This window comes from Calcarisporiella thermophila (genome assembly GCF_041956535.1).
Source record: "Calcarisporiella thermophila strain CBS 279.70 unplaced genomic scaffold VTP21scaffold_6, whole genome shotgun sequence".
NCBI lineage: Eukaryota > Fungi > Calcarisporiellomycota > Calcarisporiellomycetes > Calcarisporiellales > Calcarisporiellaceae > Calcarisporiella > Calcarisporiella thermophila.
Window position 1 is genome coordinate 83,584 of NW_027192196.1, and position 19,796 is coordinate 103,379.

Below are 19,796 nucleotides of genomic sequence, written 5' to 3' on the forward strand. Positions count from 1 at the left end.
TGGAATAATATATCACACGAAGGAGGAATGGCACTTGCTCACGCACTTCGAGAGAACACGACTTTGACACAACTTAATCTTAGTGGGAGTATGTTATCAGATGAAGGAGGAATAGCAATTGCAGAAACTCTTCGAGTGAACGCGGCTTTGACTCAGCTTGATCTGGAATATTGTAATATATCAAATGAAGGAGTAATAGCAATTGCTCATGCACTTCGAGTGAACACGAGTTTGACGCGGCTTAACCTGTATTTCAATACGATATCGGGTGCTGGAGGAATAGCAATTGCTCAAGCACTTCGAGTGAATACGTTTTTGACGCATCTTAATTTGCGAGTCAATAGCATATCAGATGAAGGGGGAAGAGCAATTGCACAAGCAATTCGGGTGAACACAGCTTTAGTGCATCTTGATCTGAGCCCTAATAGCATATCAGATGAGGGTGGAAAAGCAATCGCTCAAGCATTACGAGAGAATACGACTTTGACGCACCTTGATCTGTGTAACAATAAAATATCGGTTGAAGGGAGGAAATCAATTTTTCAAGCACTTCAGGAAAACACGACTTTAACGCACCTTGATCTAAGTTCAATTAATATATCAACTGAAGGAGGAAACGCAATTACTCAAGAAATTCGAGAGGACACGACTCTGATGCAGCTTGATCTTAGCACAAATAATATAGTATTAGCTGAAGGAGGAGACGAAATTGCTCAAGCAATTCGAGTGAACACGACTTTGACACAACTTAATCTTAGTGGGAATAAATTATCAGATGAAGGAGGAATAGCAATTGCAGAAACTCTACGAGTGAACGCGGCATTGACTCAACTTGATCTGAAATTTTGTGATATATCAAATGAAGGAGCAATAGCAATTGCTCATGCACTTCGAGTGAACACGAGTTTGATGCAGCTTAACCTGTATTGCAATATGATATCGGGTGCTGGAGGAATAGCAATTGGTCAGGCGCTTGAAGTAAACACGACTTTGATGCATCTTAACCTTTTTGATAATCAGATATCAGTTGAAGGAGGAAAAGCAATTGCTCAAGCTCTTCGAGTGAACACGACTTTGACGCAGCTCGAACTGTGTGGTAATGATATATTGGATGAAGGAGGAATCGCAATTGCTCAAGCGCTTCGTGAGAACACGACTTTGACGCATCTTGTTCTGGGTGATAATAAAATATCGGATGAAGGAGGAATCGCAATTGCTCAAGCACTTCGAGTGAACATGACTTTAGCCCAGCTTGATCTAAGCTATAATAGTCTATCAATTGAAGTAGTAAAAGTATTTGCTCAGACGCTTCGAGAGAATACGACTTTAATTCATCTTGATCTGTCTGATAATAAGATATCAGATGAAGCAGGAATCGTAATTGCTCAAGCACTTCGAGAGAACAAGACTTTGACGAATCTTAATCTAGAATATAATAAGATATCGGATGAAGGGGGAATGGCAATCGTTCAAATTCTTCGAGAGAACACGAGTTTGACCCGGATTGATCTGGGTTATAATGATATATTAGATGACGGAATTGGTTTTGTCCAAACACTTGAAAACAAGGCAATAGTTAATTTCTATCCTCGTTGATGTTTCCACCTACTCCAAACAATGCTTCAAACCGCTCTATTCTATTTCAATAAAGTACAAAGGGGGTTGAAGAGGAAAAAAAATTTGCTGCTGGCAAAACTAACTAGATTATAATGGTTTATAAGTACGAGCAAAGGTGAATATTAAGATAGGTATCATGGTATTGGGATTTTATTAAGATAATTAATAAAGTAAATGTTAGTAATGTACAGTATTTTATTATGTTAGTAGGTTAGTAAATAAAGAAGACCTAATAAAAGAAGGAAAAGATTTGATGATGATTCTTGGAAAACAACTGTTTTCCAAAAACCATCATCAAGCAATTGAGGGTTGATTGCACTACAAATGAGAGCTCTAGGATGAATATTTGCAGAGTTATTAGCTTACAAGGCGTTTAATGATATACTAGAGTTTTTTTTGACCTATCCAATTTCATAGCTCTTTGACTCTGTCTGATTCTTCCTCCCTCTGGATACTGAGCATTCAAAGAAAATAGTTAAAGTATGTCATATTTATCCTTTTACCTGCAAAGCGATGATGCTCTTATGCAATCATAAAGTAAAAGACTAATCTGAAATCAACAAAGGCAACTCTAACAGAAATAATACAAGCCCTATTTAACCCCAAATCGAGTAAATGATACGTCAACAGGACGCGCCCAAATTCGCGTTTAATTTAGAGCCGTAAAAAAAAGAGGGATCTTTGTGTGCATTTGGAATCACCAAGACACGCGTGGCAAGTCAAAGGAGCGTTTGAGGAGAAAGCAAGCCAATCTTATCCCCGCCATGGCAGAGATACATACCTCATCCCTGCCTATGCCAAGTCAGTTGCCATCCTCCGAATCCTTGTCCAGATCCATACCAGGCCTACTCCGGCGCATGGCCCAGGAGCTCCAGTGCCCGATCTGGTAAATGCTTTGATCTATTCCAAACTCATGGATGCCATCACTCCATACTGATTCACTGCGGATCCATCCGCCTTCATAGTCTATGTATTCTCCAAGATCCGCATTCAACCACCTGTAATCACACCTTTTGCCGCACTTGTATATCTCGCTCCCTACAAACGCGCGACATCTGCCCCATTTGCAAGACTAGGGTCACAAAGCGATCCCTCGCACCGCTGGAGAGAATGGGCCAGATTGCTGAGGTGTTCAACGAGATGCGCGCAGCTTACGAGGAAGAATGTGGAGAAGGTGAGTGTGGCATGATTAACATTTTCAACTCTGTCTTTCTAGACCCGATCATCGGATTATTATAGGGTTGTCACAGATGGACGCGCGCGAATGGACGTACGAGCCTGGCGTCAATCTGACACAAGAGTACCCCTACCCAGAAAAGTCCAACGACGATGATCTCTTTATGATGGTAGGAACTTTAGGTGTCTTTCTTCCCCTCATTTTTTCAGCCACCTAATCCAGCACTCATCTACGGATAGAATGATGGTGTGCAGCCGAGTGGCCTTTTGCAAAGCATAAGCGATGCCCCATCTTCCTCGACGTCGTCTTCCCAGCAAGAAACACGGCCCCTCGACTCACTCTCCGTACCTCATTCGTCCGTACCATTTAGTTCGAGCCAGTATTCAACAGCCCTCTCGCACTTTGACTCGGACGTGGAAGCCGAGGCGGAAACTGGGAGAAATAGGGAGAGACGAGAGAGCAGGCGAAGGGTTATCTTGGCTACCCACCTGTCGAAAGCACATATGGTAAATATTTTGATGACCGCTTCCACCTGTATAAAGGAGGAGGGTGTGCTCACGTTCTGAGGGTTTAGAAAAACCTCGAGAAGTTGGCCGAGATTCTGGGTGCGGAGCTGGTGAATTCCTTTTCAGAGGAAGTGACACATATCGTCACCGATGCGAGTTGAGTCGATTTGAGATAGAGCGTATTCCCAGTCTCTAGTCTAATCTTTTTCTCCTCTCTTGGGGAATAGGTTCCAACGGCAGGGGCCGCCGCACCATGAAGGTGATGCAGGCCATTCTCTCAGGAAAATACCTCCTGGCCTACTCGTGGGTCCAGGCCTCTCTTGCCCGTCATGCGTGGGCAGCCGAGGAACAGCACGAGCTCAACTGTGTCGGAGACCCAAAGCAGTCGGCCCCCAGGGTGCCGCACCTTGCCCGGACCTCCCTCGCTCAGGGGGCCACGCGGCTGTTTGAGGGGATCCGGATGCTGATTCCAGCGGAGCTGAAGCAAGTCGATAAGGAAGACTTGAAGTTGCTTGTGCGTACGGGCGGTGGCCGGATCATAAGCGAAAAAGCGGCGATTCATTCCGCCACCACGGGGGCGGCCGAGGGCTCGCGAGCGCTGACGATGATCTTGTGTGACGACTACGCCGATCTTACCGAACGCAGGAGAATGCAGGCCCGCTTCGGCAGGCCGCCGGTGAGTGTGAGCTGGGTGTTTGACTGTGTAAGCCAGTACAAAGTGGTGGAGGTGAAGGCCTATGAGCGTCAGATGCCGCCCCCATGAACCCCCTTTTCTATTTGTATACCCTACCCATCTCCATTCTCTTCTCTCCCCTCCCCTTCCCCCAGCATTGCCTCTGTCTATTTTTGGTCACCATGGACATACTATCCAACGCAGTTGTATTTATTAAAGAAATATTCACAAGTAAATTGTACAATTAATAAAAACCGCCATTCCTCTCTAGTCCGGAAGTGGTTTAGAATGGATATCCAAAAAGCCCCAGTGTCCAGAACACGCCACACAGCGTCACGGTGCCCAGCACATCTACTACGGCCGTCCTAAACGCGATTGGCGTGGGGAGAAATAGAGAATAGAGAGTTATTATCTTGTCAAATAGAGGATGGAACCGCGGCTCACTTACAAATACGGCAACACAACATTATCCGGATTGTACCCCAGCTGCCAACACTTTGCGGTCATCCAGCGGGAGAGCACCAGGGTGGCCCAGGCCAACCCCAGCGAGGCCAATAAATACCCCAACACGAACCCCCATGAGAACGGCACATGGCCCAGATTGAGGCCCCATACGGCCAGCAGAAAGAGGATCTGGATTGGAAGGTTCAGGCAGAACAGCGCCAGCTCGATGTGCGGGCTGCGGGCCTGCTCACCCAGATGCAGCTGGGTGGAGAGGCGGGAGGTGTAGATGGATCCGAGATTCCCGGCAATCCCTAGAAGAATAGGAAATGAGGATGAGTGGCCACACTAAGTAGGAATGGATGAATTCCAGCCAATGGAAAAGGGAGGAGACTCGATTACCATTAAATACGGGCGAGAGGAGAGCCATCCCCATGTATTTTGCAATGAACCGCTCAAGCACCAGCCCCGCACCGCTGGAAATCAACATCGCGGCCAAAATCGGTATCCAGCCCGCCTCACTCAGTGCCCCAATGTATTTTTTATTCCGTGCCGCAACCCATCCGCATAGGGGGATCATCACCACCAGCCCCACAAAGAGCCCGGTGGTGAGGAAGCTGCCCATCACGTGCAGCATAAGCTGTGAGGAAGCGGCCAGTATTAGAAGGGTGATCAAGTCGCCCAAGGACGAAGCCAACGGAGACGCGATATTATCTATGGTTTAGCAGGCAGATCCATTAGCTGTGATAGGCCATTTTCAGTTTGCCCTCTCCTTCCTACGCGTGAGGAGAGGTAGCAGCTCCAATCATTACCAGGATCTACATTTAGGAATCGACTCATCACTACCAGTGCACACATGAAGGTCCCGATGAGCATGCTGCTCAGCATGGCACAAAGCATGGCCCCAGAAATCATAAGCATAGATTCATGATAATTGTTCGGATGAGGGTGCATCAAGAGTCCCAAAATAAATGAGAAAAAGCCCGCGATGCAACCCACGATCAATGCTTGCAAAAACAAGAGAGCCAGATTGCCCGCCAGCAGCGGGTTGCGATCCTCGGTGCGATCAAGCTGGCCCAAGTTTGCCTAGAGAATGACGATAAGCTCTGGGGGGGCAATACAATGAAATCAGATGAGCCACTCACAGCAGTCGACAGGCGCGCCCCTAAATTCATTTCGAGGTTGCCCTTTAAATTCAGCAGAACTGGCACTAGAACAAAAAGTTCTGATATTCTCTCAAACACATCCCAATGCTTTGAAATGGGTGCATTAGTTTTCCACATTAGAATCCAGACTAGAGCATTGACAAGCAACCAAAAAAATAAGCAGTCGATTCCCTTACCTGCACAATGTCCAGCAAAGATCCAGCAAGCACAAGCCCTGCCACCGACATCAGGAGCGGCAGCTGGGACTGAACTAGCAGCGCACGCACTTCATCACCTGTGCTAGTGCTCCCATGCTCCACGGATGAAGCACCTGTCGGTGCCAGTGGCTGTGGCGAAGCATCCGTGGCAGTGGCACCGTTGACCTTTGAATTCGATTCATCTTCTGCCTCTCCCTCTATTGTGTCCAGCTGAATGTAATCGGAAGCGGTCGGTTTCGACATGGGCGATGAGGACGATCGGAGCAGGAGGCGGCAGATGCGAAGAGGGGAAAGGAGAGGAGGAGAAGGAGAAAGGCGAGGGGAAGGGGGGAAAGAGGCTGTTGGGTTTGCGAGTGTGGCTCGAGATCGGGCCCTAGCTTTTGGAAACAAAGAAGCTTGACCTGGAGAGCAGTCAAGTGTCAAGAGGGAAGGAAACCTAACCTAACTCTAATGCAGAGCCTTAAGCTTGCGGTGTGGATCAGCAAAAACAGAGAGAGGTTGGTGGGATCGCGAGCAATCGGAGGGAGGACGGCGAGTGGATGGGGCAGGGGATTTATTTTTTTCACACCGCCAGAATGGGAAATTATATTTTAGAGGAACGAGGATTGTGTGAGGGTGGGGGCATTAATTTAAGTTATTTTCAAAATTAAATGCATCTGTGACGATGGCTCACGATAGAGCCGGGAGCAGACGGACTATGCACCCTGCCGCTACGCCGCGCCCTCTTTCTGCTGCGGCCGCCTGTGTTTTCCTGCGCCCGCTGCCCCTCCTCCTCCCGCCGCGGGCTGCCGCCTATCACCGCCGCCCCTCCCCCATGACGCTGCGGTTTCGTCACGGATAAACTCCTGCTACAGATCACAAAAATAATATAAACTATTTGCAAAGCTTATTTAGATTTTTAATTTAAGATTTTCTTTTTCCCCCCTCCTCTCCCCTCCCCCCCTCTTCTTCCCCTTCCATTCTCCTCTTGTCATCTTTCATGTTGCCAGTTCTCCCATCCAATTCCATAATCACTCTGCAATTGGACTAACTGTACAGCCTGCACCCCCGTCTCTGTTTCATATCCTCCCCCCGTTTCTGGCTCTGTTTTTTTCTTTTTCCTCATTTTCCATTCCTCATTAGCACGCACTTCACCCCCACTCGCATTGCATCATGGAGACCTACCATGGCCACATCAAGACACGGCAAGATGCCCTGCTGGTGTTCGAGGCATGCCGCCTGGGCGTTCTGCAGCGGCAACACAGGCGCCTTGCGGAGAAAGAGAGGAGCGCGGTTCGGTCAGGGGCGGTGTTTGTCTGGGACGAAAAGGAGGCCGGAATGCGGCGATGGACTGATGTGATTATCCATTGTTATGGCCTTCATGGCCATTCATGTTCCTCCTCCGCGATGTATTGACCCATTCTGCTTGTTTCATTTAGGGGAAGCATTGGTCACCCAGTAGAGTCCACGGATCGTTTCTCTCCTATCGCGAGCTCGACTCGAAGCGCTCCCTGTTAGCCTCCAGCGACCCCTCTCAGCCGGACGACAAGCACTACCAATCCCAGCAGACGTCGTTCAAATCCGACGGCCTCATCAAACAGTCCTACAGCATCACCACCGCCGACCAGCGCCGCCTGCATCTTATCTGCTATTACTCCCGGCGCGACGTCTTAAACAACCGCCTGCAGGTCCCAACCCGCGACTCCCGCCTGGCTGGAATTACCATCCCGCCGGGCTACTATTTGGACACGGGCGAGGCGCCTGCGACCAAGTCGTCTCCCACTGTGCACGTGGCGGGGCACCAGCGAAAATCCTCGCTTACCATGACTCCTAGCTCCTCCAGCGCATCCTCCTCCTCCGCCTCCAGCTCGTCGTCATCGGTTGCCCTTTCTGCTGCGAATGCTGCTGCCGCCACCGCTCCCCTTTTCACATCGCCAGCGCCTCCCTTCCCCATGTCGCACCCCTCTCCGATGCATCATCCGCCCCGTTCAATGACCTATCCTCCGCCACGCTCTCCCCCTCTGATGACCCTCAGCCCGTCCTCGAGCTCAGAGGACGACGAGCGCCACTCCACCGTCTATCCCTCCGGGCTGGAGGCCCTCTCCGCCGCCACTGCCTTGCTCACCTCCACTCCTACGGCAACTAGCGCCTTCACATCACCCACTTCAACTTCATTAGTCCCATCTACCCCTTCGGCAACGAGGATAGCGGCGCCGGTAGCATACCATTCCCCGGTGCCGATCCATATTCCTCCCCTCCTCAACACTGGCGGCAAAACAAACGAGCTGATCCCCCAGGACATCCCCTGGAGCCGCGCAAAGAACTCGGAGGACGCACGGCAGCTCAACGCCATTTACTCAGAGCTCCGCCTTTAATTCGACCCACATGTAGTGTAATTAGCAATCCATCACCTCTATTTTATTCTTATTCTTATTCAATGTTTAGTGCATCTCCCCTTCCTTTTTGTTGTTATAGTTTTATATTTTGTTTGCCCCTCACCCAGGATCAAGAGCCCTCTTTCTAATCTATGCACTCCCCCTTTTTTTTGTTCCACTCCACTTCTCTCCTCTTTTTTATTTCTCCTCTATTCCCTCTCCCCCTCCCCCTCCCCCTGCAGAATTCTAGCTATGTTCATTGTTTGCTTTGTTCTTCAAATGCTAAATGAGTACTGTTAAAAGTTTTTTTTTTCATGTGCAAGCTAATAAACGAATACAAAACCTCCCCTATCTGCATCTGAAGAAAAGCTCCGCTGACCTTGATCATGTCAGGCGAATCGAGATAACGCCATATAGGGTATCGGAGAGAGCTTAACTAAGGTAGGGAGAAGCAAATAAAATGCACAGTTAAGCCTACCTAAAGGCCGCTTCCGAATTAGGTTAATATACGTTCCGCAGGCTGCAATGACGCGTGTTGACTAAAGAGTATGCCCAATCTGCTCAGAAAGGACAAATCGAGGTGCAGCTCACTCCATAGGAAATCGGCGATTGGATTCACAGACGCATCCCAATCTGGCCCATGGCAAACAAGGAGAGAGTTTGGGCAGAACTCCTGAAAACAGGGACGGAGGATTAGAGCAGTGAAAAGGCGGTCGCATCTGAAAGCATTCTCTATTTGGACTCCTCCATTTAAGTATTTGAACCTAGGTTACATTGCGACACTACCTTGTTAGGATGTCAACCTGTCCATGAAGTTTCGCTTTGTTTTTGGGACACTCGCTCGCCACCCACCCTGCCACCACGCATAACAGGAATTGGGATGCCAGGCGGTAGGAGGCGAAGATGAAGAGAAAAAAGCTGCCTTTATCGGTATTCTGTTTCTCATAAGCCATTGAGCTTCATTGTATTGCATCTCATAACACCGCGCTCAGAAGGTAGATTTTTATTCAGTGTGCAATTAAGATACGCTCACTTTAGCCTTAAACTGACGTAGCGCTATCTTTTCATAGCATCTTTTTTGTTCCTTTGGTAGACCATTACGGGATACTTTAGAGGATCCGGCCAATGCAGCTCGGGTTTAACTTAGATCATCTTGCGGCCCCATCCGTACAATACAAAAGGTGTGCTCTGATATTCTACATTAAATATCAAATAAATTACAGGTGTGGTAGAAAAAAAGACATTGAAAGATTAGCTATTTAAGAGTGTATATCGTATATCGTATAAAAACGGGTCGAGACCATGAACACCAGAGTCTCTTCTCCGCTTGATTAAACAAAAACAACTATATCATTTTTCTCAAATAAATGAAGCCAAGGAGAGACCGAGGGAAGGAGGGAGAGAGAGAGCAAGGACGGAGGAGCGCTAGCCCAGCCTGCGCTACGCCTTCTTCCTCAGGATGGTGTGGTGAAACACAATGGGCAGCATCGTTCCCTTGCTCAAGTCTCTGCCTTGCTTCTGGGGCCCCATGGATACCAACGTGTAGGAGCGAGGGTGGGCTTGAATGATATCGCGGATGGTGCGAATCTGCCGCAACCGCTCCACAGCCCAGCGAATGCAAGACGACACAACCACGTAGGTGGTGAAGGTGGAGGAGAGCGCCGCAACCAGAAGGAGCATGCGCTGCTGCCTGGGGAATTGGTAGTAGAAGAGCTGCGAGAAGTTGTAGAGAATGACGGCGCCGCGCGACATGATCGAGAGGGTTGGGCAGGCGAGAAGGGGAGAAAGAGAGATGGAGAGAGAGAGACACAGAACACTATTAGGGTTCAGCGTGTATACGGTTAAATAGCAGCAAGCCCAAATCCAAAAATGCGCTTTCACATGATACATTTCTCCTCTTCATTTTCTCTTTTCGACCCCCTCCCCCAACAGCATCCTGGCTAATCACAGACGGCCGCTGGATTCGGGCCAGAATCTCCGTGAATCATCGCCTTGCTTTTTGCTTTTGGCACCGGACGGGTTGAATCGCAGTTTCCATTTGGATACGATACCCCGCACTCCGCATTTTGCGATCTTGTTTCTCGACTCCGTATCTAGGCTTTTCCTCCCCCGACCAAACCGCCCTCGTCATTTCCCCCAATGTCGCTCCAAAAGAACACCTCCATTACCCTCCTTCCCTCCCATCTTGCCATCCCGGCCAAGATTATCAACCTGTGCGCCACCGCCTTTCTTGTCTCGGTGCTTGGCCCGGTGTTGTTTCGGTACTTTTTGATGCGTTATGATCGCTTCCAAACGACCATACGCGAAATCGTCGAGAAGCCCGGCAGTATGTCCTACTTGTGGCTGGCCCCCCAGAAACAGGGGAGAAAGCAAACGGATCTCATGTTCCAGGTCGCCGCCGCGCGAATGAAATACTTCCACGGTCGCTTTTGAGCACCATTAGAATTTCAGCTTGGCACATTTTATTTTATTTTTTTATCCCCTCTCTCCTCTAATGCAGAGCGAATGGCGAGAAGTAGGTAGAACCCTTTACTAGCATCCCCGCCAGATATATCGATATTTCACTATTACTATTTAATCCATATAAATATATATATTTTTATATACATGACAATAGTGTGCTTTTTTTGACTCTGCTAAGAACGTATATTTTTTCTTGATCTTGTTATAATAAAGTTATTGACCTCGTGGTCACGAAAGATGGACTTTGGGGGAACAGGATGAGAGAGGACAAGTAGATTAAATGTACATCGCGATTCATTTTATTTTTTGCCTAAATAAAAATTCCTCTATGCTGCCCTCTCATTACTCCTTCACTGCAAATGGATCTCTACCTCCTGTCTTTGCAACTGCCTCCCGTCCAATGCTCCTGATCAGCTCCTCGCTGGCGGTGGGGAAGGGCACGCTGCTCTCGGGGGGGAAGGCCTTCCCGCTGGTCCGTAGCTTGATGGCATCCTGTATCCGCACAAACTGGTCGTCGAAGCCGGGCACGGCCCCCTTGACGAGGAGTAGGTTCAACTCGGTATCGACCTTCATCACCTTCAAGTTCTGCACGGTGACTTGCTTATTGCCACCCATGCGCCCAGGCATTTTCTTTCCTTTGAAGACACGTGCAGGATCCTATAAGTAGGGGGCATTAAGAGGCGGTCACGAGTTACGAAGAGTAAGCATGCTGCTGTAATAATTCGACATGGCAAAAATAAGACACTTACGGTACGCTGACCTGTGGAACCAAGCGAACGATGGGCCAGAGATACACCGTGACTCGCCTGCTGTCCTTTGAATCCGTGACGCTTCATCACACCTTGGAAGCCTTTACCAAGCCTATTGGAGATAGGAGGGTCAATCCAAACCCAAGGAAGGAAGGAAAATAAAACTCAACATACGATGGCGCTGCTACATCCACATACTGACCGGCCACAAAATGCGCAGCACTGATTTGCGTTCCAACCGGTAACATGGCGTCGGGTGTGACTCTGAATTCGGCCACCTTCATCTTGGGTGGGACTTGCACTTTAGCGTAATGGCCCAGCATGGGTTTTGTGATGTTCTTGGGTTTGCGATTGGAGCATCCAATCTGAAGGGCTGTGTATCCGTGTTTTTCGGCGGTACGAGTGTCGGTCACCTGTACATTATCCAACTAACCATGCAAAACGGAAAATGAGAGATGCTCCAATTAATGGAAACTCAGGAAATCAGCCATGGGAGTACATTTACCTGTAAAACGGTAACTGGGATCCGCTGTCCCCACTCATCCCACATACATGTCATTCCTTTCTTTCGCGCCAACACTCCCGTCCGGATCGAAGCCGTTGTCCACTCTTGTTTCTTGGTCTCAGAGGGTGCATCGACTGCGGATGCCTGCCGTAAGATGGCAGAGGTGTGAAGCGATGCGGAAGTTCGGCTAAAAGCAGGTGATAGGGAGAGATGACTTAGTCGAGTGAGGAGGGATCGTGATGCCATTATTAGAGTTATTATAGTGGATGAATAGGGGGGGTAGATCGCGAAGAGGGGCGAGTGACTAGTAAACAAAATCCGAGATCAACGTCACGGAAATCTAGGACTGTTTCCATTTAGGCTTCCAAATCAATTCCTGCAGAAGGAATTTTCACAGGACGCTTTCCATTGTAGAGCACGAAATGCACCACCAATATACTCAAATATAATTTATCCTTCAACCTTTGCCCACTTTCCAAAATAGAACCTCTCCACATCACTATCTCTGTGCATCTAGTTGTCAAGGAGCGCAGGCTCCAAAAGGGCTCATTACATAAGGACAGAAGCTAGATAGTAGGAAAATGAGTTAAGGCGGTGCACATGGATAAGGATATGTTGGAGAAGAGGAGGAAATGGGGCTAGGTGTTGAGGCTTATGAAGCTACTTTGTGCACGGTGCCTTAGGGCCGAGAAAATTCCGTCCACGCGCTGTCGCATATGGCCTTCAGTTTTGTTCTAGCGCTCAACATGGGCTAGTGTGCCAATCGAACACCCGATTCCTATTTGCATGTCCTGCGGGAATACATCTGCTATCTATTTTCCGCACCACTCCGTCTCAGCGCCGGCTGCTAAAAATAAGTCTGCGGGCCGACTCGAGCGCAAATGGCGGGAATCAGGCGGAGCGCGCTGCGGGGAGAACGGTGGAATTCTTTGGAAAAACAGAGCTGGGCCCTACAACGATAGCGGGGAGCCAGGATTTACATCATCAAAGCCTCAACCTCCCGCTGTCGTTCCATTTCTTGCCACCGCAGTTACACCAACTGCTCTTAAACCTTGATGCTCAAAATAGCACCCGGGTGCGATCCTCTTGCTTCCCGGCTTCTATATAAGCTGCGTGTCCCGCTTTCGCTGGCTTCTGTTCAGAACTCGTTTCTTTTCCTCCCATTGCATTCCTGCCCATAATGAAGCACCCCTCCTCCATCTCAAACACTCTCATCCTCCTCTACGTCCTCCTCGCCGTGTTTATTCTCGCGGCAAACGCTCAGTCCGTGTCGTCTTCGGCGGCTCCCAGCAGTGCCCCTCCAACAGGAACGCAAGTCCCGACCGCCCCGGTACAGGATCCCATAATCACGCAATGTCTCCAGGACCGCGGCTGCGGGAACGACACTGCATGCATTGCGAACTGGTATGTGACATAATCTTTTGCTTATAATCTTCTTTTCTCCTGTGGGATGCTCATTCCCTCTTTTCGAGTAGTTTTGGAGTCCCAAGCCCTAATAACGAGGCCTTGAACAAGACGAACGAATGCGTCCGACAGTGTTCCGCCAATCCTCAACAAAACACAGAGCAATGCTACATCAATTGTATCAAGCAGAACTATCTGCCAAGCTCCTTTGCCCTTGGCACCTCCACCGCTTCAGGCCAAGCGGTCGCACCCACGGCCTCTGTATCAGGAGGAGCACCAAGTGGAAGCGGTGCCGCAAGCGCACCCTCCGGAGGCGCTTCCCAGAACGCAAAGAGTTTCGGGGTTCAGCTCACAAACTCGGGGTGGGCACTTTGGGTGATTTTGTTGGCCACGCTCGGGCTCTAAGTCTATGGGAGCATGCACGAAATCGCAAGCGTCCAACTTTCAGCACCTCATACGGCAACCAGGAGTATATATTGTTTTTATGTACCATTGTTTTTTCTATATTGCATATTTATTCAAGCATCAAGATATCATGACTATCCCCCCTTTTGGTAGAGAAATGCAAAATGATAATAATAAAGGGCTTTATTGTATAGAGGAAGCAAAGAGGAAAGACAAAGAGGAGATATGCGGGTGGTAAGTATTTTTCAGTATAATAAGACAAAATAATGAAATCCAGGGAAAAAAAAAATTAGAATATTTGGAAAGATTCTAATCCTTTCTAAAAGTTTTATGAGTTATTCCCTCCTCTTCCGGTAAAACGCTGAGCTTGGGACTGGAGATAGGACTGCCCCGCCGCCTGGACCACACCACTTTGGGCCATCCTGCTGTAAGCATCCCTCTTTGCCTCGCTGAAGGTGTGGCCCGCCGCTGAGTAGTGGGAGTGGACACGCTGGAATAAGATAACGGCAAGCACCCCCAGGGCAATCCACAGGATGGCGGAAATCGAGACCGCAATCCCCGAAGTAATATACCCATCCGAGAACAGAGATATGGCCATGATGGCACCTGCTCCTCCACTAAAGCGTTGAAAAAAAAGGAAAAAGTTCATCTCCAAATATTTGTAAAAGATAAGTATAATATGGAATTACCTTCCGGGAATGCCAACCGCAGTGTAGGCTACAAAGGCCACATGGCATCCATTGAACACGAAGAAGAAATCTAAAATGGTGTCAAAAGTTAATCTTCAACCAATAAACTACCCTAACATAATGCAGGGTCTTACAGTAGTAAAGAGAGCGCTCCTTCATAAATGCGTTGTAAACGGGGCGGAACCACAGGAAGAAGCTGGCAGCGGTGATGGTAAAGCAATGAATTAAAGATACACCAAAATCGGCGGGGGCTGTTGTGATGCTGGGAGGATGGCTCACAAGTACAAAGAAATCCGCAACGCAATTCCAGATCAAACACACCACGGTCGCAAGCCATTCCCTGAACAGCCATGTCATTACCAGATGTGATTCGGGTGGGATCTCGTTCTGAATGTCGAGGTACATGATAGGGAAACAGGGGGGGAAGTTGTTTTTTGGCTTGCCCTGCTGAAGCCGTTCAACTCTATCCGCCAGAGCGCGCTCTCTCTCCTCTAATTCTCTCTCCCTCCTCCTCAACTCCTCCTCTTTTGCCGAATCGGTGGCCCCTTGGGCCGGAGATGCCGCTCCCGTCCCCACCGTTGGAGAGGTACTGTTGCTGAATGTGTGGTGGTCTCCGTATTGTGTAAAGCTTGTCTCGTTCATTGGGATGTCATTGGCCCTGTGGGTGGCAGTAGGGAAGCCAACCTCATCAGCAACATGGGTGTTAGACTGCAGGGCATGGGCGATCGTGGGATCATCGAAAGGATTGGAATAGTCGATGCGTTGCTTGTCGTCGAAAGGATTTTCTGACATGGATGCTTTTTTTAGAATGAAGAGAAGTAATGAAAAGAAGGGAAGGAAGAGCGCACAAGAAAAATTTAATACTACAAAATGGATTAGCCCGAAATGGGTGAATCGAATAACAAGGAGAGTCGTATTTGTATGTTGACCAATTCAAAAATGAAGTTGCAAAATTAGAAATTACAGTAGCAGCTATACTTCATACTCCACTAAAGGAAATTTTACCACTGAAGGATCTAATCTAACCGCCACTGAAGGAGGTAAGTCGAAAAAAAAACTAAAATGTGAGGACGCTTTGTAGAAATATTGGGCAATAATCATGTGCAATTGTAAAATCTGTAAAACATCAAACTAAATAGAATAGGCAATATATAATGTATGCAAATTTCTTATTAGATAGAGTAGAGAAAAAATCAATCAATAAAAATCTCTAAAAATTGCATATTACAATATATTTAATACATGAATTTATTATACAATTTATATTATAATAATCATAGAAATATCATAATATTGGCATACATTAATCAACACGTTTTATTTACCGTTCCTTGTATTCATGAAATATCTTAGCTATTGACATATTACTTTATATCCAATTACCAAACAGACTAGGTTGCGTCAAACTCGTATTCACTCGAAGTGCTTGAGCAATCATTATTCCAACTCCATCTGATATATTATTATATTTCAAATCAAGTTGCGCCAAAGTCGTATCCAATAAACCAGCAAACATTACTTCGCCAATATCTGTTGTCATCTCACCCTCTTCCGTTGCAACAAAATAACTTTCGATAGCATTAGCAATCTCTGGTTGCTTAGAGTCATAGTCAAACTCAAGCTCTTCTACTCCACTGCATATAAACTCTTATATGCTCTATATAACTAACTGTGCACTCGATAAGAGCATCATAGGTTTCATAGTTTACCATCTCATTGTTTGGAAGGAAATTTTTCGTCAGAGTCGAGGGAAATGCGGAAACAGAGACCTCGGATAATTACATTTATCGGATGTACATCCGACATTTATATAACGAGGTCCATCTTAGTGGTATAGTTAATGAGCATTAGCTTTACGACCCCTTTCTTACTAAATGTATTAGTAGTTTTATCGGCTTCTAGCAACCCATTGCTCAATCGAATTATAATTCAATCCTATATTTTCTGACCATTAAGGAATAAAAAGAATAAAATCAAATAGAAAGATAGAATACATTTTGAGTTATTGATTCAGTCATCTTGGTTGTTGTTTGCATTAACTGTATGTATATGATTTATAACTTTTTCCAGTAGAACTAGTAGATACATCCGCAAAACTTCCAACCTCGTTGATATACTACTCCGCCCGTGCCATAGGCGTACCAACTATGTAAGCATTTGACTGCTTCAAAGGAAGTATCAGCTTTTCATTGTTGTTAAATAAGCGTGGGAAAACACTTGAATTTCCAGGAATTGGACTTACAGACAAAGCAGCTTGAATAGCTCCTGACACATCAGGAACCGTATAAGCATTGGAACCACATTTGCACCCGATTAATTGGCCTAATACATAGACTCTATTAGTTAATAACATGCAATTCAACTTCATTGTAAACGATTACTATGTGCTAGATAATTTAATAAATGTGTGTTAAAAAATATTAGTATTTGAATAAGCGATAACCTATTCTTTTAATTTGTTCATAAATTGTATTATTGTATGTAATTTCATAAAATAAACCAAAAAAATCGCGAATATTAAGAGGCAATTCCTTTTGTTTTAATTCTTTGCATTCTTGTGATTATGAAATGTCCGTTCTATTACTATTCGCAACATTCTTCAGATTATTCATATTGTAGTTGCTCACTACCGCCTCCATCACGGTTATCTACCCGAGTTTCAAATTTAAGTAACCCAACAATCTGGTTCCTCGTTAACATTTTCAAGATTAGCTAATTGAGCGTTTAATTCTTCAAACTTTCAGTTTCGTAATCAATTGCTTACTAGTATTTCTTTCAAGCTTAGCTACTCGAACTTCCAAATTTATGAACTTATTTTTTGCATGGTTTCCCAAGCTTGTTCAGCAAATTCGTATAAATTGTATTTCGTTATTGTATTACCCCCAATTATTCATTTTTACAATTGAACCAAATTGACCAAACAAGTCATTGATTTTCGAGCGAACAACTTTATAACTACAGACAACCCTCATTCTCCAAGATGATTTGGCTCAAGCTATGCATAGTCATATGGCTCGTGTTGATACAAAACGGACTAGCAGCTCCTGTGGATGCGACGGAAAATCAAGGGGTGCGCGATGATTCAGTTAACTCAGCTCGTTGTCGATATGTTTGGGTTTGTGATCGCAAATGTCGTTACGTCTGGGTGTGCGACTAAACATAATTGTTTTCTCGCATAAAATGTACAACTGTTCGAAGGACTGATACTTTAAGTTAATGTTTGGATATAACAATTTAAAATACCAATAAGAAAATCACGAGTCTCCTATTAGGAGAGAATAGTGTTTATTATAATAATATATTAGTTAGACACCTGGCCCTGTGTCTATTTTTTATCCTTTCATTGAAAATGTTAATCTGAGGTAAAGACGGGGCTATTCTTGTAAACATATATCAAAACATTTTCCAAAAAATATACTCAGATCAAGCTCCCTCAATTGCGTTCTTTTGGAGTGCTCAACCAATTGCATTTTTTTTTGTATGATATCATGATGCACCACGCCAAGCTGATGAATAAATGAAGGACCATATGCTACCTCTTGTATGTTCGTCCGAATACTTTACTGCATTCTGAGAGAGGAGAGAAGAAGCTAGCAGTCACTAAACTTCCCAAAAAATTCATGTTGCCCTACAAAAAACATCATAAGGAAACCAGTTAGAAAACATAAACAAAACCATGATTTACCCTGAAAAATATAGTTAAATTCGTTAAAATTGTTTTTAAGATATATATTTTAATTTACTTTTATCCTTCACTATTGTAGATCAAGATCTCATCCTTACGCCTCGCTCACAAAACAATTAAAGATTCGCGAGCAACTGAATCATAGTCAATATAGCATCCGTTCTCATCTCGCGATCCTATCACTAAAAAAACCTATGCACCCTGGGTGGAGAAAAACATATTAGCGTTGGAAGACCGTCAGGAGGAATTGTATTGGCCAAAAAGGCGGTATGAATTAGATAAATTCGAATATCGCCGTCTCACACACACAGTTTCAAACGCCACAGTGAATGGGAACTCACCGGTCCAGGGTGAATACATAAGAGGAGCTATAGTAAGTAGAGAATGAAACCAATATAGCTGATACACAAAGATTAATAACATCAAACAAAATGGTAATACTGACCAACATTTTCAAAGAACAAATGAATTATGTCAATCGGAAATGACCAGGGAATAGAAGTAGAACGAAGCTCCAAAAGAATCGTTCGTCTGTTAATTCCTATATTATAATAACTTTACGCATTAGCGGATATCCCTTAATTTAATCCATTAATGCAGCAACTCCTGACCTGTCTCTCGAATTATTTCATTTTGCACACTTTTTGAGTTATTCTTTGCCTCCTCTAATCTTTGTAAAAAATGGAGACTTTGTTCATGTGATCTTAAGGTTGGCAGGTTTGGTGGATCTTCAAGAGGATAGTACATATGGCGTTTATCATGGTGATAGATGCCTCGTTGCATACAAAAACGACAGCCATGATATGAATTATGGCCAGTAAAGCCAGTGAGTTTTGTAATAGCTGGAATATCTCCGGACCAAAACAAAGTGTAGGCAGAGAGATTGAACGAGCTTTTTTCGTATCTATCATAGCATGAAACTCCATCTATATTACAACAGTAGCAATATACAATAGAATATATAAGCATATCCATTGCAAATACTAATTGATTCACCTTCAAGCTCCTTTAATTCATCTATGAGAGGCACCAAAAATGAATCGTTGTTTTTGGTTTGTTTGGGGCCAGGAATCATCAAAAGCAATAAGGAGGTTTTCCTTCTTCACCCTAACATCTGGTGAAAGATTATGGTTGATCAAAATGACCGGCCAGCATTCACGAGTATTTCTAGAACAAAAGCTAACAAATTACCAAGAGAATGGATTTAGCACAATCTTATATTAAATTTACAGTTTGTAGAGTTGAAATCCATCAGTTGATACAGATAGTGCTATGTCACGATGATCCTTAAACATTCCATTCTGGACAAGTTCTTTGTATCGTTTTCCATCAAAATATCCTTGTATTCATAGTCTGGGGGAACTTGAAAAGATAAATTGTAGCTAGACTGACCGATATACCGTGCTCTATATCTATTTTTACGGGATAGTATATAGTATATATTGTATTAGTATTTTGCCAAGCTGGAATCGAGAATTATAGATTGTGGTAATTGCAACCTCAATTCATTTGATCGCGTCGAGTTTTTATATTGAATCCTAAATCGAGCAGTAAGCGAAAAGTACGGAAATACTTTTCGCGGTCGCTTTTTACTAGGCGAAGAAACTGCTTTGTAACGTTGTTCTTTACAGATTGAACAGTTTGTAAGATGGGCGTATTCGCGAGTGTAGGCAATGCAGCTATTGATACAACAATCGATCAAATCTGGCTTAATTCCTACTAGCGTTTGTAGCTCATTTTCAATTAAATATGTTGGCTCAGTATC

General features: G+C 45.5%; 11 protein-coding genes across 11 annotated transcripts; 6 read left to right on the forward strand and 5 right to left on the reverse strand.

The window, feature by feature from the left end:
- Nucleotides 1-27: 27 nt before the first annotated feature.
- Nucleotides 28-1,596, forward strand: VTP21DRAFT_9733 (uncharacterized protein; the record flags this gene model as incomplete). The annotated part of the gene is made up of 1 exon (XM_069400712.1): nt 28-1,596. One exon carries the CDS (start codon nt 28-30, stop codon nt 1,594-1,596), a length of 1,569 nt encoding a protein of 522 aa, XP_069253459.1.
- Nucleotides 1,597-2,381: 785 nt separating this feature from the next.
- VTP21DRAFT_9734 (uncharacterized protein) lies at nt 2,382-4,063 on the forward strand (the record flags this gene model as incomplete). The annotated part of the gene is made up of 6 exons (XM_069400713.1): nt 2,382-2,503; nt 2,583-2,791; nt 2,857-2,963; nt 3,034-3,300; nt 3,369-3,456; nt 3,528-4,063. The coding sequence occupies 6 exons, from the start codon at nt 2,382-2,384 to the stop codon at nt 4,061-4,063; spliced, it is 1,329 nt and encodes a 442-aa protein (XP_069253460.1).
- Nucleotides 4,064-4,256: 193 nt separating this feature from the next.
- Nucleotides 4,257-6,020, reverse strand: VTP21DRAFT_9735 (uncharacterized protein; the record flags this gene model as incomplete). Its single annotated transcript, XM_069400714.1, has 6 exons — nt 4,257-4,338; nt 4,422-4,728; nt 4,817-5,128; nt 5,227-5,500; nt 5,560-5,667; nt 5,757-6,020. 6 exons carry the CDS (start codon nt 6,018-6,020, stop codon nt 4,257-4,259), a joined length of 1,347 nt encoding a protein of 448 aa, XP_069253461.1.
- A 909-nt stretch (nt 6,021-6,929) lies between these two features.
- On the forward strand, nt 6,930-8,131 carry VTP21DRAFT_9736 (uncharacterized protein; the record flags this gene model as incomplete). The annotated part of the gene is made up of 2 exons (XM_069400715.1): nt 6,930-7,112; nt 7,196-8,131. The coding sequence occupies 2 exons, from the start codon at nt 6,930-6,932 to the stop codon at nt 8,129-8,131; spliced, it is 1,119 nt and encodes a 372-aa protein (XP_069253462.1).
- A 615-nt stretch (nt 8,132-8,746) lies between these two features.
- Nucleotides 8,747-9,084, reverse strand: VTP21DRAFT_9737 (uncharacterized protein; the record flags this gene model as incomplete). The annotated part of the gene is made up of 2 exons (XM_069400716.1): nt 8,747-8,804; nt 8,918-9,084. 2 exons carry the CDS (start codon nt 9,082-9,084, stop codon nt 8,747-8,749), a joined length of 225 nt encoding a protein of 74 aa, XP_069253463.1.
- A 487-nt stretch (nt 9,085-9,571) lies between these two features.
- VTP21DRAFT_9738 (uncharacterized protein) lies at nt 9,572-9,883 on the reverse strand (the record flags this gene model as incomplete). The annotated part of the gene is made up of 1 exon (XM_069400717.1): nt 9,572-9,883. One exon carries the CDS (start codon nt 9,881-9,883, stop codon nt 9,572-9,574), a length of 312 nt encoding a protein of 103 aa, XP_069253464.1.
- Nucleotides 9,884-10,270: 387 nt separating this feature from the next.
- On the forward strand, nt 10,271-10,564 carry VTP21DRAFT_9739 (uncharacterized protein; the record flags this gene model as incomplete). Its single annotated transcript, XM_069400718.1, has 1 exon — nt 10,271-10,564. One exon carries the CDS (start codon nt 10,271-10,273, stop codon nt 10,562-10,564), a length of 294 nt encoding a protein of 97 aa, XP_069253465.1.
- A 372-nt stretch (nt 10,565-10,936) lies between these two features.
- VTP21DRAFT_9740 (mitochondrial 54S ribosomal protein uL3m) lies at nt 10,937-12,094 on the reverse strand (the record flags this gene model as incomplete). The annotated part of the gene is made up of 4 exons (XM_069400720.1): nt 10,937-11,251; nt 11,344-11,455; nt 11,518-11,771; nt 11,849-12,094. 4 exons carry the CDS (start codon nt 12,092-12,094, stop codon nt 10,937-10,939), a joined length of 927 nt encoding a protein of 308 aa, XP_069253466.1.
- Nucleotides 12,095-12,634: 540 nt separating this feature from the next.
- On the forward strand, nt 12,635-12,904 carry VTP21DRAFT_9741 (uncharacterized protein; the record flags this gene model as incomplete). Its single annotated transcript, XM_069400721.1, has 1 exon — nt 12,635-12,904. The coding sequence occupies one exon, from the start codon at nt 12,635-12,637 to the stop codon at nt 12,902-12,904; it is 270 nt and encodes an 89-aa protein (XP_069253467.1).
- Nucleotides 12,905-13,028: 124 nt separating this feature from the next.
- On the forward strand, nt 13,029-13,657 carry VTP21DRAFT_9742 (uncharacterized protein; the record flags this gene model as incomplete). The annotated part of the gene is made up of 2 exons (XM_069400722.1): nt 13,029-13,252; nt 13,324-13,657. 2 exons carry the CDS (start codon nt 13,029-13,031, stop codon nt 13,655-13,657), a joined length of 558 nt encoding a protein of 185 aa, XP_069253468.1.
- Nucleotides 13,658-13,985: 328 nt separating this feature from the next.
- VTP21DRAFT_9743 (uncharacterized protein) lies at nt 13,986-15,138 on the reverse strand (the record flags this gene model as incomplete). The annotated part of the gene is made up of 3 exons (XM_069400723.1): nt 13,986-14,274; nt 14,347-14,416; nt 14,481-15,138. 3 exons carry the CDS (start codon nt 15,136-15,138, stop codon nt 13,986-13,988), a joined length of 1,017 nt encoding a protein of 338 aa, XP_069253469.1.
- Nucleotides 15,139-19,796: the final 4,658 nt, after the last annotated feature.